Source organism: Canis aureus, chromosome 3 (assembly GCF_053574225.1).
Source record: "Canis aureus isolate CA01 chromosome 3, VMU_Caureus_v.1.0, whole genome shotgun sequence".
NCBI lineage: Eukaryota > Metazoa > Chordata > Mammalia > Carnivora > Canidae > Canis > Canis aureus.
This window is the reverse complement of record NC_135613.1, coordinates 64650090-64667142: the sequence shown is the minus strand read 5'-3', so window position 1 is coordinate 64667142 and position 17053 is coordinate 64650090. Positions and strand designations below refer to the sequence as shown.

Here is a 17053-nt window from a genome sequence, read left to right as displayed (position 1 = left end):
TTATACTTTCAGAAGTATCTGATGCCAATCATTTCCTGAGTCATTGGGGCTGCATATATTGGGTTGGTTTTTAGCTTTTTTCCATCAATTGCTCAGAAGTTAGTTTATTTTTTTTAAGATTTTATTTGTTTATTCATGAGACACACACACAGAGAGAGAGAGAGAGAGGCAGAGACACAGGCAGAGGGAGAAGCAGGCTCCATGCAGGAAGCCTGATGTGGGACTCAATCCTGGGACTCCAGGATCACGCCCTGGGCTGAAGGCAGGTGCTCAACCGCTGAGCCACCCAGGCATCCCAGAAGTCAGTTTTCTTGAATCTGCCAATTCATTCACCATTCCTCCTCTGCTTTCCTGCTTCCAAAATTTTGTTGATGTTGTTTCCTTACCTACTCTTCTTGTTTGAGGGTCTATGGTTCCAAAACAAAACTATCTTCACTTTCATGAGATTTCAAGAAAAGGGGCAAAAATAGGTACAGGTGTTCAATCTGCTGTTATTACTGGAAGCCACTTCTTTTTCCAATGTACTTAGTCCTTTTGTTATTTCTCCTACTACTCATACATCTTACATGTCCCAGCATCAAGAACCATCTTCTCTAGGACATGTCCTCTGAAACGAGCCCCCATCCTCCCTTTCTTCTGCCACTGGAACTTATCTTAGTACTTACAGTCCTTACTGCATTTATTTGATTATTATCTTTCTTGCCACAAGTCTGTGAGAAAGACATCTAATTATCTCCCAGGGTCTATTCTCTCTGTTTTCCTTTAGTGACAGAACCACCAGTTTTAGCTGGCACTAACACTCATGTGGAGACTGTGCTCCCCAGCTCTCTTATAGTCAGCTATGGTCATGTCACCAAATCTAGATGAATGGGACACAAGAGGTTGTGTGTGCAGTCTGCGACCCATCTACTTGGAGAAGCCATTTGCAGTAGGGGTTCTCCTTCTTCCTGCTCGCTGGGAAACGGCAAAGACTGAAGAATCCTGAGGCAGAGCACCCTGACAGCCCAGAACCATTCACTCAGACTGTTGCAGGAGAAATGAAGTCCTGTATTATTTAAGGTGCCCTAATTGGTTAGTCTCTTAGTTATAGGAGCATAGTCTATACTCAGTAGAGAGACAGCATGGACCTTGAAAGTGAGATTATAGCTTACTTATTTCTTTTTAAAATTTTTATTTATTCATTTTAGAGAGATAGAGGTAGAGAGATCTCAAGCAGACTCTGCACTGAGCACGGAGCCTAATGTGGGATTCAATCCCAGGACCCTGAGAACATGATCTGAGCTGAAACCAAAAGTTGGATGCCTAACCCACTGAGCCACTCAGGTGTCCCTATATGTTACTTATTTTTGTATCTATTATTACACCTAGTGCTTGACATACAGTTAAGCTACATCAGTGCCAGGATTTCCACAAGTAAATCATCCTAGTTGATTTCAACTTCTTCAGAAAAAAAATGGGACAGCATTAAGGACTGGAAAGCTACTCTGCAGCACGTATGAAATTTTAGGACACCAGAGCCAATGTTTGCTGGTAGCTTTGGCCAATACTCAACAGCTCTCCTTGTCTAACAAGGTGGGATGCTTCCTACAAGTCTGTCTGTCCACAGCAGCGGCAGGGCTGACTCCTGCCACAAAATGTAGCAGTGCAATCCCTGAGTACTGCATGGAGGGGAAGGAAGGGTCAGTGTGGGCACAAATGTTTGCTGTCAGTGATCACTATTGCTACTGTTGTGTCAAGCTATTTCCCCTTTGTTTTCTGAACATAGCAGTAAAATAATGGTTTGGGTGGAGAGGTTAATCAATGTGGGTGTAGAGAAGACAGGAGCAGGGGGAGACTGTGTGCAAACAGAATACTTTTCAGGACAGAAATTGCACAATATGCCAATAAAACTCTTCTCAATCATGACAGGAGGCATGGTGCAGAAGATAACTGAATACAGATGGAATTAAGAGAAAAGGGTCTTTGAGCAAAACTGTTGAGGAGCTATCTCTCTGGGGCAAGCTAAAGCCTTTCTGGACATTGACTATATTATTGAAAGCTGAGGGGATGCCTGGGTGGTTCAGTGGTTGAGTGCCTGCCTTCGGCCCAGGGCGTGATCCTGGAGTCCCAGGATAAGTCCCACATCGGGCTACCTGCATGGAGCCTGCTTCTCCCTCTGCCTGCGTCTCTGCCTCTCTCCGTGTGTCTCTCATGAATAAATAAATAAAATCTTAAAAAAGGAAAAGAAAAGAAAAGAAAACTGAGACTGTTGTTATCAGATCACCTGTCTGTTCTTTCCTGGTCCTGTGGCTGCAATTATTTATATACTAAAGTGGCCAGCATGTGGATCTCAGTGTGGCTGATCCCTGCAGCTTTTTTTTTTTTTTTTTAACATTTTATTTGTTTATTTATTTGAGAGAGAAAGAGAGAGTGAGCTTTGCACACAAGCAGGGGGAGTAGCAGAGGGAGAGGGAGAAGCAGACCCCTTGCTGAGCAGAAAGCCAGACAACATGTCTCGATCCCAGGACCTTGAGATAGTGACCTGAGCCGAAGGCAGACACTTCACCGACTGAGCCACCCAGACAACCCTCGGCAGCTTCTTTTACGCTCCTGTTTCCCCACTTTCTCACTAATTTTCTTTGCTGCCAATGGTCCTCTGCTATACAACTAACCATATCTTCTCTTTCACTTTTAATTCTCTTTTCAGAGTCTATCCATCTATTCTACCAAATTGGTCTTAAATTTCACCTCATATTTGCTTTGTTAACATTGGTTTTCCTATACAAATCAAAACCACAGTGAGATACCACCTCACACCAGTGAGAATGGGGAAAATTAACAAGGCAGGAAACCACAAATGTTGGAGAGGATGCGGAGAAATGGGAACCCTCTTACACTGTTGGTGGGAATGTGAACTGGTGCAGCCACTCTGGAAAACTGTGGTTCCTCAAAGAGTTAAAAATAGACCTGCCCTATGACCCAGCAATTGCACTGCTGGGGATTTACCCCAAAGATACAGATGCAATGAAACCCCGGGACACCTGCACCCCGATGTTCATAGCAGCAATGTCCACAATAGCCAAACTGTGGAAGGAGCCTCGGTGTCCATCGAAGATGAGTGGATAAAGATGTGGTTTATGTATACAATGGAATATTACTCAGCTATTAGAAATGACAAATACCCACCATTTGCTTCAACGTGGATGGAACTGGAGGGTATTATGCTGAGTGAAGTAAGTCAGTCGGAGAAGGACAAACATTATATGTTCTCATTCATTTGGGGAATATAAATAATAGTGAAAGGGAATATAAGGGAAGGGAGAAGAAATGTGTGGGAAATATCAGAAAGGGAGACAGAACGTAAAGACTCCTAACTCTGGGAAACGAACTAGGGTGGTAGAAGGGGAGGAGGGCGGGGGGTGGGAGTGAATGGGTGACGGGCACTGGGGGTTATTCTGTATGTTGGTAAATTGAACACCAATAAAAAATAAATTAAAAAAAAACATTGGTTTTCCTTTTCTTTTTTTTTTTTTAAGATTTTATTCATTTATTCATGAGAGGCGCAGTGAGAGAGAGAGAGGCAGAGACACAGTCAGAGGGAGAAGCAGGCCCCATGCAGGGAGCCTGATGTGGGACTTGATCCCAGGTCCGCAGGATCAGGCCCTGGGCTAAAGGCAGCACTAAACCACTGAGCCACCAGGGCTGCCCAACATTTGCTTTCCTAAAGCCTTTCTATGGTAAAAAATCCAAAATTAAGAAGTTCCATCCACTCGCTCCTTTAACCTTTTTTCCAGTTTTTCTACTGATTCTACCTGGGAGATTTTGTGCTTAGAACAAGTGCTAAAGATACTGTAAAAGTGTGACAAGTGGCTAGAAGCCAGGCAAGAAGATCAACCTCTTAATTTTGAATGAGGCCACAAAACTTGAGGGACTCTCAAAAGCTACTGGATCTTTTCCTAAAATAGCAAGAGTTTTAAAAGAGAAACCTGATGAAAATCATACCCAGAAGCACCAGAAAAAGACATGGAGAATCACATGAACGAAGAAACCGTGAGAGATTCTCAAATATATTCCTAAAATTTAAGGTATTGCCAATACTTTTTTTTTTTTTTAAGTATTGTTTCCTAAAATGCTCTACCTACCAACCTATCAGTTCCTAAAATGCTCTATGTAAAAGGACTCTGGGTTAGGGAAACACCGTACCTACCTTGGGTATTCACAATGTCTTTATTATAACTATATATTAAAAGCTCTGAGAAATCCTGCAACAGCCCAGCATTTCCCAAACTATTTGACCAAGGAAACTTCTCAAATTACACCTATTAACATCACTCTGAAAAACACTACACTGAAGAAAAACAAGAGGCAATGCCTAGAATTTAAGAAATTATAATCTTTCTTCAATATGCCAGGAAGTTCTTAACATCTATCTAACTCCTGTTTGGAGTATTCTTTCTTAGTCTCTTCTCCGAGAGGGTTCCATTTGGGCCACTCTTTTGCATTTTGAGGCAGGAATCTGTCACTAAAGCTGTCCCTAAGTTTTATCTATGTGGGGCTATAACACACTAAGTCCTACAAAAATAAAATACATTTAGAAAGACTAAGGGCACCTATGGGGCACAGGTGATTGTGTGTTCGAGTCTTACTTACAGCTCAGGTCATGATCTCAGGGTCGTGAAATGAGCCCTGCATTGGGCTCTGTACTCTGCACAGAGTCTGCTTGGCTTTCCTTCTCCTTCTCCCTCTGCCCCGGTCTCTGCTCTCTCTCTCTCTATCTCTCAAATAAATAATCTTAGAAACAACAACAACAACTAAAAAATCAAAGAAAAACCACACTAACATTCTTAGTCCAGGAAGATAATTTAAGAAGAAACTATGACCAATCATCCAAAAATTAGAAAAAAAATTGGCCCGGCTGACTGAGTTGGAAGAGCACACAACTCTTGATCTCAGGGGCCATGAGTTTGAACCCCACATTGGGGGCAGAGGTTACTAAAACAAAAACAAATAAATTTAAAAAAATAAGCCTAGTGAAAGAGCACATTTTGCCAAGAAAAGTCATTGCTGACCTTTTGGGCGTGGCTTGACACAGACTTTCACACATGATTTCTGATGCACTCACCATGTTAGCGAGGTAGAAACAAGCCTAAGAGAAATGTCTGTTCTGTCACTTCAGTATTTTTTGGCACCGAGACTTTTTTTTTTTTTTTTTAAGATTTTACTTATTTATTCATGAGAGACACACAGAGCCATAGACAGAGGGAGAAGCAGGCTCCCTGCAGGGAGCCTGATGAGCTGGCACTGAGATATTTTTTATAGCTTCTTCATATCTTTGCTATTGAACCCAGTGGATGGTCTTACTGTCAGTAATAAAGTAATTTAACTTTAGCAAGTTGTTCCTAAGTTAAAAATGAATTGCTACCATAGGAAGGAACACAGAAAACCTTCACTATGTTTCAAGAACACTTCTGAGAATGCTGTTGAGATTTTAAGCCAAACTAAAATATGCCAGGTAGCAATCAACACAGAACCACTTACCTGTACTCTGAAACTCTTTCACAGCTTAAACTAGAAATACATTTGTAAATTTAAAACATACTTTGATCTTTGTTTCATGCTTTTCTGAAACTCTTGAAGGTCAAATCAGTACTTTATTACATAAAGTGATTCCTTTCAGAAAACAATGTTTTACCACCATTATAAGATGTTTCATGATAAGCCAGAGAGAGTGTGTGGGGTGGTAATTTTTAAAGTGAACTTCCCTGAATTATAATATTATCAGAATTGATTAAAACATTCTGACATTTAGAGATTTATTAAAATCATAAAGTATAGGCTTTGCAGGTACTTCGTTTTGGAAAGAATTAAAATACCTTATTAAAGCAATTTCTGCTGTTCCCTGGTGTGTGCATACCTCAGTATCAGTTGGGTGGCTCACCTTTTCCACTGCTTGACAGAGCAGACTAGAAGAAAGAAGATTCCTCTAAGTCAGTCAGGATTAGGTTAACTAAAGTTATTATTATTTTTTTTAAAGATTTCATTTATTTATTCATGAGAGACACACACACACACACAGGGAGAGAGAGAGAGAAAGAGAGAGAGAGAGAGAGAGAGAGGCAGAGACACAGGCAGAGGGAGAAGCAGGCTCCTTGCAGGGAGCCTGATGTGGGACTTGATCCTGGGTCTCCAGGATCACGCCCTGGACTGAAGGTGGCACTTAAACCGCTGAGCCACCGGGGCTGCCCAAGTTATTATTTTTTAAGATTTTATTTATTTGAAAGACAGAGATAGTGACTGAGACAGCACAAGTGGGGGTAGTACTAGAGGCAGAGGGAGAAGCAGACTCCTCGCTGAGCAGGGAGCCCCATGTGGGGTTCAATCCCAGGATCCCAAAATCATGACATAAGTCAAAGGCAGATGCTTAACCAATTGAGCCACCCAGGCATCCCCAAGAAAGTTTAAAATCTTTAAACTTTTAAGTAACATGGCTATGAAAGGTTAATGTTCAGAAATCTGTATATGCTAGCCAAACTGCCTAATGATGGCTAGAAATTTCCTCTCTTTCTCACAGACTGAGCAAAGTGCTTTTCTTCAAGTGAAAACTACTGTGGTAATCTCTGTACTTTTTTTCCTACACCTTGTTTTGAAAGCTAAAATATGGGGCCTGTGCCAGAAGAGATGGTCATCCCTGTAGCATCAAGAGAGCATTTTCCACCCCTCACCAGCTACATCATCTATGATTCTGCCCTCAAAGAAGCATCAAGATGAGGCGGCATTCCCTCGGTAACTGGTCATCCTCCTTTAGAATATAAATACTCCCAGCAAAACCCTTATTAAGTTGTCTTCAAACATTAATAATCATGTGTCTGTCTCTGAAGCTAAGATAGACTATTAAGGGATGTGAGGGAGAACGGATGAATAGGTCAAGGTCTTGCTACCCAGAATATGGAAGGGAAGAAAAGTGGGGAAGCCCAAAGGGTCCCCAAGAATGCACCTTGCTTACTTTGTAATTTTGCCTACTGTTCACCCAAGACCTTGAGACTTCTGGGGAACAATATTTAGTTTAGCTCAGGAGGTACAGTCACCTTCATATACCAATAGGGCATTGAGGTTGTGGTTAAATTCATTGAGTTTTTGAAGAAAAAAGACATTAAGAAAGATAATTACAGATTTTGCAAATTACTAGCTAGTTTCTGGATTGTGTTGACTATATAGTCACTCAAAATGGGCTGAATTCCCTGAGGGGACAGGGCAGTAGTAGTCTTGACAGAATATGGGTGCCTGGGTGGCTCAGTTGGTTGCCTTGGTCTCAGGTCATGATCCCAGGGTCCTGGAATGGAGTCCTGCATTGGGCTTCCTGTTCAGCGGTGAGCCTGCTTCTCCCTCTGACCCCTCCCTCTGCTTGCCCTCTTTCTCATTCACTCTCTCTCAAATGAATAAACAAATCTTTAAAAAAATAATCTTTACAGAATAAGAATATGTCTGGCTACATGTGTCATCGCTTCACATCCTGCTACAGCTGGTAGAAATGATGCTGGCTCCTTCTCATATACCATGTTACCATGATACACCACAAAAGAAATACTTTGGGGGATGATTGCTCACTTCCTTCTGTGAATTTCTCTTTTCCAAAAAGTAGATCCTTGTAGATATATTTCCATTGTATGACACATGATCCATACCTAGTATATTTATATCTGTGTAATATGTATCTTAAACTTTATGAGAAAGCTGATTCGCTGTAGTCAATAAGGAGTAAATGAGGGCGATCCCTGGGTGGCGCAGCGGTTTGGCGCCTGCCTTTGGCCCAGGGCGCGATCCTGGAGACCCGGGATCGAGTCCCACGTCGGGCTCCCGGTGCATGGAGCCTGCTTCTCCTTCTGCCTGTGTCTCTGCCTCTCTCTCTCTCTCTCTCTCTCTATCATAAATAAATAAAAATTAAAAAAAGGAGTAAATGAAATTGTCAAGCAGCCCATGAGACTATTTTCTTCCCAGAATCTGAGTAGAGGCTCAGACATGAGAGAACTGGGAGTTGGCAGAGTCAGAGAACCAGAGGGAAAACCCACAAAGGCTTGCTGTTGGGGTTCCCAGACTTCCAGACACCTGCATGTCCCATGAGCTTCTGTCATTCATGAGATCTGGGTCATTTATGATTTATCCCCTATTACCCAAACATATTTGGCTAGATTTCTGTTACTTACAACACAAGTAATTTTAACCAAGACATTATTTTATCTGATTACTCAACACAAATAGAGTGTTGATTTTATGGTTTCTAAAAACTTTGAACAACAGGAGACGACGGCAATGACTATGGCACTTAATTGCCAACAATTTCTGCTCTGAAACATATGCAGTTATGAACCTTTCAATCCAGGACCTAAAAATCTTTTTCTATTGAAGACTATGAACTGCAGTAAAGAGGGTAGGAATCAAAAAACAAACCATTTTCGTGTAGGGATTTTAAAAGTTCTGTTAAGGGGCCCCTGGGTGGCTCAATTGGTTAAGAACCTGGCTCTTGGTTTTGGCTCAGGTCATGATCTCTTGGGTCATGGGGTCGAGCCCTGTATTGGGCTCCTCTCTCAGTGGGGAGCCTGCCTGAGGGCTCTCTCTCTTTCTCTGCCCCTCCTCCCACTTGTGGGCATGCTCTCTCTCTCTCAAATAAATCAATCTTTAAAACCAATCAATAAATTAAAAAGTTCTTTCTCTTTTAAAGTTTTATTTATTTATTCATGAGAGACACACACACACACAGAGAAGCAGAGACATAGGCAGAGGGAGAAGTAGCCTGATGTGGGACTCCATCTCACATTCCAGGATCAGGACCTGAGCCGAAAGCAGACACTCAACCGCTGATTCATCCAGTAGTCCCCCCAAAAAAAGTTCTCTTAAGGAGAAATATAAAACTTTCATGTTGTTTGCCCTTAAAACAAACAAACAAACAAACAAAAACAGAACATAAATTAAGCTACTTTTCAACATTAAGTTCATATGAATGTTTTGAAGGGGCAGGGGAAGACAGGGACAGAAGGCAGCCAGGGAATAGATGAAGGGAAATGAGAGAGTAAGAGATGCACTAAGAAGGGAGGAGAGAAAAAGATGGAGGGTGGGAGGAAAGGGAAGAGGGAAAGACAGAGGAGTGGGGTAATAGAAAAATAAAAATCAGCAGCTGAAAGAGAGGCAGGACACAAAAGGAGGAGAAAGATACTCAGCAGAAGAGGAGTCAAAGGAGATAACACGGCAGACTGAAGGCTAGGGAGAGCCCCTGAATATTCACTGTGTTAGTTCGAGGCCACCCTCAGATTTTGGGGGGGCCAGTGAAGGGCAGGGCTGTCCCTTAGATAGCACATATGAGTCACAGCCCTTTGCCAAGTTAATTAGCTGGCTGAGGAACCTCAGAAGGTCTTCCATTGCTCTACACCTCAACAGGTCAGGGATTCTGCTCAAAGGATGGGACTCCAGCAACTCATCACCAGAGCTTCTCTCAGGTTAGACTCCTCTGAACATGAGTTATCATAGATTTTTACATTTTAAAAATAGCCTGTCAAATAAACTTGAGACATGATGGTTTAATCAAAGTTAAACAGGCTTCCTTGCTGCAAGAGTTCTGAGAGCTTTTGATATCAATTTCTAAGAGAGTGTTACACGGAATACAGGGATTCCCAAATTTACCTGGTCACAGAATTCATTTTTAAAAAGAATCCCAAGGGCTAACTGTTCTGCAGGACACAGTTTGAGAAGCACTGCACCAGGAGGATACTATTCTCTTTATGTCTGAGCTTTATAATCACTGGCTATATCTATAACATATCAGAGATCAGACAACAAGAAATAAAAGGCAAAATCTGGTTTGAAGACTTGAAGTTTTCTATCCTTACAGCCAACATTGCCACTTCTTTATCTCATTTTATCTTCATGTTGCTTTAAGTGCTTTCTACGGGAAGTTCAAAATTTATATTCTTATATTTGATGCTCTCCAACCTTCTAGCACCTTCTAATATTTATCCTTATTGATGCTGTGTCATATGATATTCTTGCTTCCTTTCCTGCTAAACTTTGTCCACTGTGATGATTAAAATTTAAAAGTGGTGATTGCTAGTTTCCCTGCAAAGCCCACAATGCCAGATCCACCTTCCCTTCTTCATGGGCACATGGTAGCCCAGTCAAACTGGGGTCTTGTAACTAATTTCTTCTCAGTGTACTTGGAGCTGAAGTGATCTGTACCATAGTGGTCTCACTTGCTTATAAAGAATATTGCTTGGGGTGACTGGCTGTCTGGCTATCTGGCTGTCTGGAGCAGTTGGTGGAATGTGTGACTCTTGATCTGGGGGTTGTAAGTACAAGACCCATATTAAGTATGGAGCCTACTTTTTAAAAAAGAGGGAACGTTGCTTGATTTAGAGCTTTTCTTTTTCCTTCCGATGTGCAGGAACACAGTGTTCACGAAGATGATGATATTTTAGGGTTGGCAGAAAATTAAAAAGAAAAGTATCTGAATGATGGCTCAGAGCAGAGTCCCTCCACCAACACAGACCAATTACCTTGAGACTCTTAGACACAGAGAAATAAATTTTATCTTTAATGAAGGCACTGTAATTTTGACTCTCTTTAATACAGTAATTTGACATTTACCCTCATTAACACACATAATAAAAACATTAAAATTTATGTGCTCATATGTATAAATTATTTTTGTAAACCTTTATCATTTTGATTTGGTTCCTCTTACTTTTTGCAAGTAATTCTTGTCTTCTAGCTGTGTTAATCTGAACATTGAAAATTAAAGCTTTATTTGTCATATCTCAAGTGGAGGGGGAAGAAAACTAAGGCTAAGTATGGTCATAATTATCCACTCATTATTTTTTTAATGCTTTCAAGCTATAGCCTAGTTGTCTAAAGCAGATTCCTTTTTGCTAATTTATATCTAATCAACAATAAGCCTTCAAATATAAAATTTCCCATGAATTCCTAATGATATGATATGACTAATATCTTTATGAACTAGAGTATCTTTCTAAGAAATAAAATGTGTAAGGAAATCTACTACTCAAAGAAGTATCAATTTTTTTTGCTAAAGATACAGAATGGCTTAACAAGGATTGTTTCAAATGTAATTTTATGGTGAAACATTCTGCTAAACAGAAAACCAAGTATTTGGACGTAGCTACTGAAATATGTATGTATTTATGAATATATCTTTGGTAAAGAGCCAGACAAAATAAAACATGACTCATTGTCAGTAAACATTCCCTAAATGTCCTTGTATTATTATGGGAGAGGTATTGTTTGGTTTTAATAATGTATATAAAACAAATTACTATTTACATGTGCTCAAAGGCATTAAAAAAACAATGATCTATTTAGCAGGAAGAACTTTAAAGTCTAACAAATGAATTATCCTTTACCTTCTTGTCAATAAGTTGAGGGTCTACTTTTTAGGAAATAATACAGTAAGATTTTGCTGCTTATGTTTCTTGTAGTTGCAACCCACTAGTTTTTAGAAGTTTAAGGCATAAAGAATATGTTTTTATTATATTCATTTTAAAAGGTAGAATAAGACCTATTGTAAATGCTTTTTTTTTTTAAGATTTTATTTATTTATTCAAGAGAGACACAGAGAGAGAGAGAGAGAGAGAGGCAGAGACACAGGCAGAGGGAGAAGCAGGCTCCAAGCAGCCCGATGTGGACTGGATCCTGGGACTCCAGGATCACGGCCTGAGCCGAAGGCAGACAACTGCTGAGCCACCCAGGCATCCCTGGGCCACAAAGTATCTTGTTGCATTTGATTGAGACGACAAGTGAAGGAATTTACAATCAATCTTGCAATGGTAAAACTAGAAGGAATCTTAAGAGACCCTTATGACCCCATTTTACAGATGAGAATCACAAATGTGAAATTCCATTTTAACTAAAAGAGGATTCTTGAAAAGGAAAAACAAAATTCTTCAAGGAATTCTAGGTATTGTACAATTCAAAGCTTTAAGAGTAGCCTTTAACATCTCTCAGAAGGGCTGGCCTTACCATCTTTCCTCTTCATATAGAGGAGTAAATGAAGGTATAAGCAAGCTAAGCAGTTCACTTATCATCTGTCTGAATCCGTGTGCATCTGGGAATGAAAGCCAGAACTTTAAAAGTTGGAACATCCTCACAGGAGTAGGCTGATCTCATTGGAAGGGACGCTGGCTAGGGCTGGTGAGGGGAAGCCATGTTTGGGAAGGCCCCTCATGGACTACTGCATTTCACAAACAGTACTTGCTGAAGATTGCGAAATGCTTGCTTAAGTGAGTTTCAGGTGACAATGCAGTCTTAAGAACAAACAAAACAAGCAACCCAAAACATCATGGTATATCAGATTTCCTACCTTCCTCTAAAAAAAAAAAAAAAAAAAGTGTTCCCAAATCCTAGGAATTTGAAATATGCTTTATTATGCGGTTCAGTCTCAAACACCCAGGAAATGCATACAAATTGCATTTAGTTTTTATTTATGTAACATGAGTTCTTTGCAAAATCCTTCCTTCGGGGTCTGAATGAACATATTTAGAAGGAGACTCTTCATTTGGATCCCTCCTTCTCTATTCAAATCGCATTTTCTGATGCATGCTCACCCTGGAACGTTAAGCACCCATTACAGATAGCATAAAGAAAAAGTTCGTGACAAAATCTCAGTGTCTCTCTCTTCTCCACCAAACCACCAATGATGACAAACTTCTAAAGACAACTCAGCCCTTACTACACAAACAAGGAACCCCCCGCCCTCGTGCTGCGCCTGTGCCCCCGATAATCCATCCAGCTGCTCCCTAAGACACATTCCCACGGGTCACATGGCCCAGCGTTTCTGATGACCACATTCGGTGGGGCGAGGTGTTCCAACCATTACCGCATCCTCCTCCCTCTCCGAACGGGGCCCAATGAGCTCATGCAGCAGGCTGGGCTGGAGCTCCGGCTCGCTGGGACCCCACTTTGCAGTTCTCCCGGGCCGCATGGGGCAGAGGCGCGGGAGGGGAGCCCCGAGGGGCGGGCGGGGCGGGGTGTGCGCGGCGAGGGGCGCCGAGTTTGGGGAGCAGGCAGCAGGGGGAGGGGTGCTGAAGAGTTGGGGATCACAGCACCGGCAGACAGAGCCAGGGGCATGCAGAGCCGGGCAAGAGGGAGACGTCCTGGGGGGGGGGGGCCTGCAGTGGGGGGTGTCCCAGCGTGGGGGGGGTCCCGCAGTCGGGGGGGGGGTCCTGCAGTGGGGGGTGTCTCGCAGTGAGGGAGGGTCCTGTCGTGGGGGGGTCCCGCAGTGGGGGTGTCCTGAGTGGGGGGGGGGGGCCCTGTTCAGGCGGGAAAGGCGAGGCGCAGGAAATGGGCGCCAAAGAAAGAAGTGAGAAATTGCGGAGGAGGAAGTCGTCCCTGGAAGAGGAGGGGCGAAGGGGAAGCGAGGGTGGCGGAGTGTTTGCACTTTGGAGAGGGCAGGGCCGGAGCCGCCTCCGAGCCGGGCGGGGCGGTCCCCCGGGGTCCCGGCGGCCCTACCTGAAGCGCTCCTGCCCCGCGGTGTCCCACAGCTGCAGCTTGATCCTCTTGCCCGGCTCGATCTCCAGCAGGCGCGAGAAGAAGTCCACGCCGACCGTGGGGTCGCAGGCGGGGGAGCGCAGCCCGGGGAAACGGCCCTGGGTGAAGCGGTGCAGGAGGCACGACTTGCCCACCGTGGAGTCCCCGATCACGATGAGGCGGAACTGGTAGATCCAGATGGTCTCCATGGCTCCCGCCCCCCGCGGGCTCGGGGCCGCCGCAGCCGCCCTCCCGCCGCCCCGCAAGTTTGGCGGCGGGAACTGTCCCTTCAGCACCGCCCGGCCGTCCGCCTGCCGGCTTCCAGCATCTTCCGGCGACTGCGGCCGCCGCCTGGTCCCCGCCCTCTCCGGAGGGAGGGGCGGGCCCCGGCCGGGGTGGGGGCGGGGCCTGGGGCCAGGGGGCGGGGCGGGGCGGGGGCCGCGGCGCGGGGCGGAGGGACGGGGGGAGGGAGGGGCCCCGGGCTGGATGCGCGCGACTCCCGGCCCCGCCCCCGGGAACTCTCTCTCCCCCGACGCTCCCTGGGCGCCGCCGGGAAGGTGGGTGTGGCGAGGGGACGTGACGGCAGCGGCAGCCAATGACAATGAAGGAAGGGTTCCCCCTCCGCGAGGCTCAGCCAATGAAAAGTGAGAGTCGTTTTCCTGCGGGCGTGGGGCGGGCTGGCCAGAGTGGCGGGGCGCGTGCGAGTCGCGGAGGCCATGCCGCGGCCCCGTCGGCTGCGTTTCCTTCCGTGGACCAGAGCGGTCCCGGGCCGCTGCAGGTGCCCACGACGGCGTGCTGCTGTCTCGCTCCGCTCGGCGCCACCGCCGCCGCGCTCAAGGTGAAGGAGCGAAGAACAGAATCGAAATAAATTTGCAGAGCAAGTTCTGGATGCTTCTAGCAAGCGCTCTGACCATGGCTCCTGCTCCACCGGTACCGTCCTCACTCCTTGTGCCGCGGAATAGTGAGAAGAATGCCGGGGGCTGCTGCATCCTCTCCGGGTCTCCCAGCCCCGGGGAGGGGGGGTAGTGAAATGTGGAGATGCTCACGCTGGAGGGGTCTCTACCTCGCCAAGTCAGATCCGGGATCCAAATATAGATAAGCGCACCTGAATTCTGATGCGACCTTGCTGTTGCTTCATGCCTTTCTTCAAATCGGGGAATGGGGAATTTACGGTCTAGCTTTTGAAACTTAAAAACACTTTTAAAGTGTATTTTTGCCAAAATAAGAGTTTTCGACAACTACACTTTTTGTTTTTCATACCTATAACCGAACCTGCACAATTGTCGTTCATCCTTATCTTCCTCTCTTGTTTTGGAGACAAAGGTATCACTTTCAATATCACATTTAATCCCCATCACCCAAGGGATTTTGCCTTTTTTTCCCCAATAGTTGATCTTTTTATCACACTATGTATAGCTCTAATCGCTTGGGCTCCTCAGCCTATAAACATGCTCATGTAGTCACAAATCCTAAAGCCAGACAGAACTTTACCTTATGCTTCTTTAGATTTTCACTCCCACCATTATTCTCCTTTTCAGACTTTAGGAAAGAACCATCTGTACTCATTTTCCATCCACCAGTTAGTCTTCAACAGCAGCCTTCTCCATACTTAATGAAATTGCTTTAAAAATATCTTATTTTTAAGTAAACTATAAATCCAAGGTGAGACTTGAACTGACAATCTGGAGCTCAAGAGTCCCACACTCCACTGACTGAGCCACCAGGTGTCCCTCTGGAACTGCTTTTGGTAGGTTGTCAGGGACTTTTATTAAATCCCCTATGGGGCTGCCCCAACATCTATCTGTAGCTTTCATTCTTCACCTCCCGGTAGTTCTGGTTGATTATAATCTGTTGTTAAAAGCTGATTGGGTGTCGCAGCTCCTATCCAGAGTCCTCCTCTAGTCCTTCTCTAAGTAGGGATGGCCAGTGTCAGAGTGCTGACCAATGAGACTTAAAGTAGGGCCTTTGGTAAAGCTTTTGCTTTTCTGATAAGGGTCCAGCAGCCATACTGCCCTTCACTTTTCCTCTTTTGCTTTTCCTTCCTACCTGAAAGGTTTAACAACCATCTTGCGACCATAGAGATGAAGGCTAGATGCTAAAGTCAGTGGTAGGAGACAGAGAAGAGCTTGAGTCCTTCATGGAATCATGGATCTGTTGTACCAACTCTGAACATCTTGTTGTTTGAGACAAATAAATCAATCCCTGTTAAAGCCCTTGATGGATTTTCTGCAAGGATACCTGGATACTTTATTTCCTTTTTCTTTCGTCTGTTTCTTAAATATTAAGAGACCCATTTTTCCTTTCTTCCTCTCTTTTTTTTTTTTCTATTACTTTGAGCTGCTTCTTGGTGACCTCATCAACTCGTGACTTCAGTTACTCCTTTACCCACACCAGGTGTCCGCCCTCAACTTCTGCTCTGTCTTCGGACCCACATTTCCAACAACCTCTCCCCTTAGGTGTTGGATACACATTTCAAACTCAACACATCTGTGTTGGTTAGGATTCTTTGAAACAAACTCCAGTTAGGGTGATATAAAAAGACAAATCCACTTATCATAAAGATACAGAGGTATTTTTACACAATCCACAGGCAGGAATGCAGATGGTATAAAGGGATTGGAACCAGGAAAGGGAAAGCTGTAAAGAAGCACAGTCAGTGTGGTTCTCTGTCTCTCTGATTATTTACTTCCTTTTAACATCTGCTTACTTTTTTAACTCTGCAAACCAGCTTTGTCTCCTGCTTGGTCCTTAGAGAAAATGATAGTTGTCTCGAGTTCCATCTTAGATATCTAGACACATACAGAGACCGATTTCCATTTTTCTCCAGAGACAATCTAGTTGGCCTGGTTTGGAACAGGTGTTTATACCAAAGATGTATGGCCAGCAAGACAGGAACATGTAGCAAGCCAGTCCCTTTGGATGGGGTATATGGGGTATTAGCAGTTCTGGAGAAAGGATTGGTCAGTGGCTTCCTTTTGTGTCAAAAATACAATCTTTATAATGTCCAAAAGTGAAATCATATTTCCTTTTTTTTTTTTTTTTTTTAAAGATTTTAGTATCTGAGAGAAAGAGCCATATAAGCAGGGGGAGCGGCAGCCAGAGGAGGGGGAGAAGCAGACTCCCGCTGAGCAGGAAGCTGGATGTGGGGCTCTATCCCAGGACCTGGAGATCATGACCTGAGCTGAGGGCAGACACTTAACTGACTGAGCCACGCAGGCGCCCTTGAAATCATATTTCTTGCTATGTTTTCCTTTCCTATATTTTACAGGTGGGTTAATGTCTTTAGTATCTATTCTAGCTCCCTAAATAAATGGGAGATGGTGGTACCGAATCTGGAGGCTAGTGGTTTGTGCTGTGTATATGGGAGGGATGGAATTGGTCTAAAGGCAGAGCTAGGGATAATCTAATATGTAGCATCCTGGACAAAACAAAAATGGAAAGTAGGCAGGTCAAGTGAAGCCTCTTACAGGGACTAGGTAGATAGAGCAGACCATAGCTACAAGTCAACTGGGAAACCAGCCCAAAGAAAGATTTGAATGAGAGCTCA

The 17053-nt window shown here is 44.0% G+C and overlaps 1 protein-coding gene across 1 annotated transcript in view; it reads right to left on the bottom strand.

Annotated features, from left to right (window-relative positions):
- RAB39A (RAB39A, member RAS oncogene family) overlaps positions 1-13874 on the bottom strand; it is a 32053-nt gene extending 18179 nt beyond the window's left edge. The window contains exon 1 of the mRNA XM_077893332.1: positions 13489-13874. Within this exon, the coding sequence (XP_077749458.1) occupies positions 13489-13715 (227 nt within the window). The 5' untranslated portion in view covers positions 13716-13874. The remainder of the gene's footprint in view (positions 1-13488) is intronic.
- Between the last annotated feature and the right edge of the window lie 3179 nt (positions 13875-17053).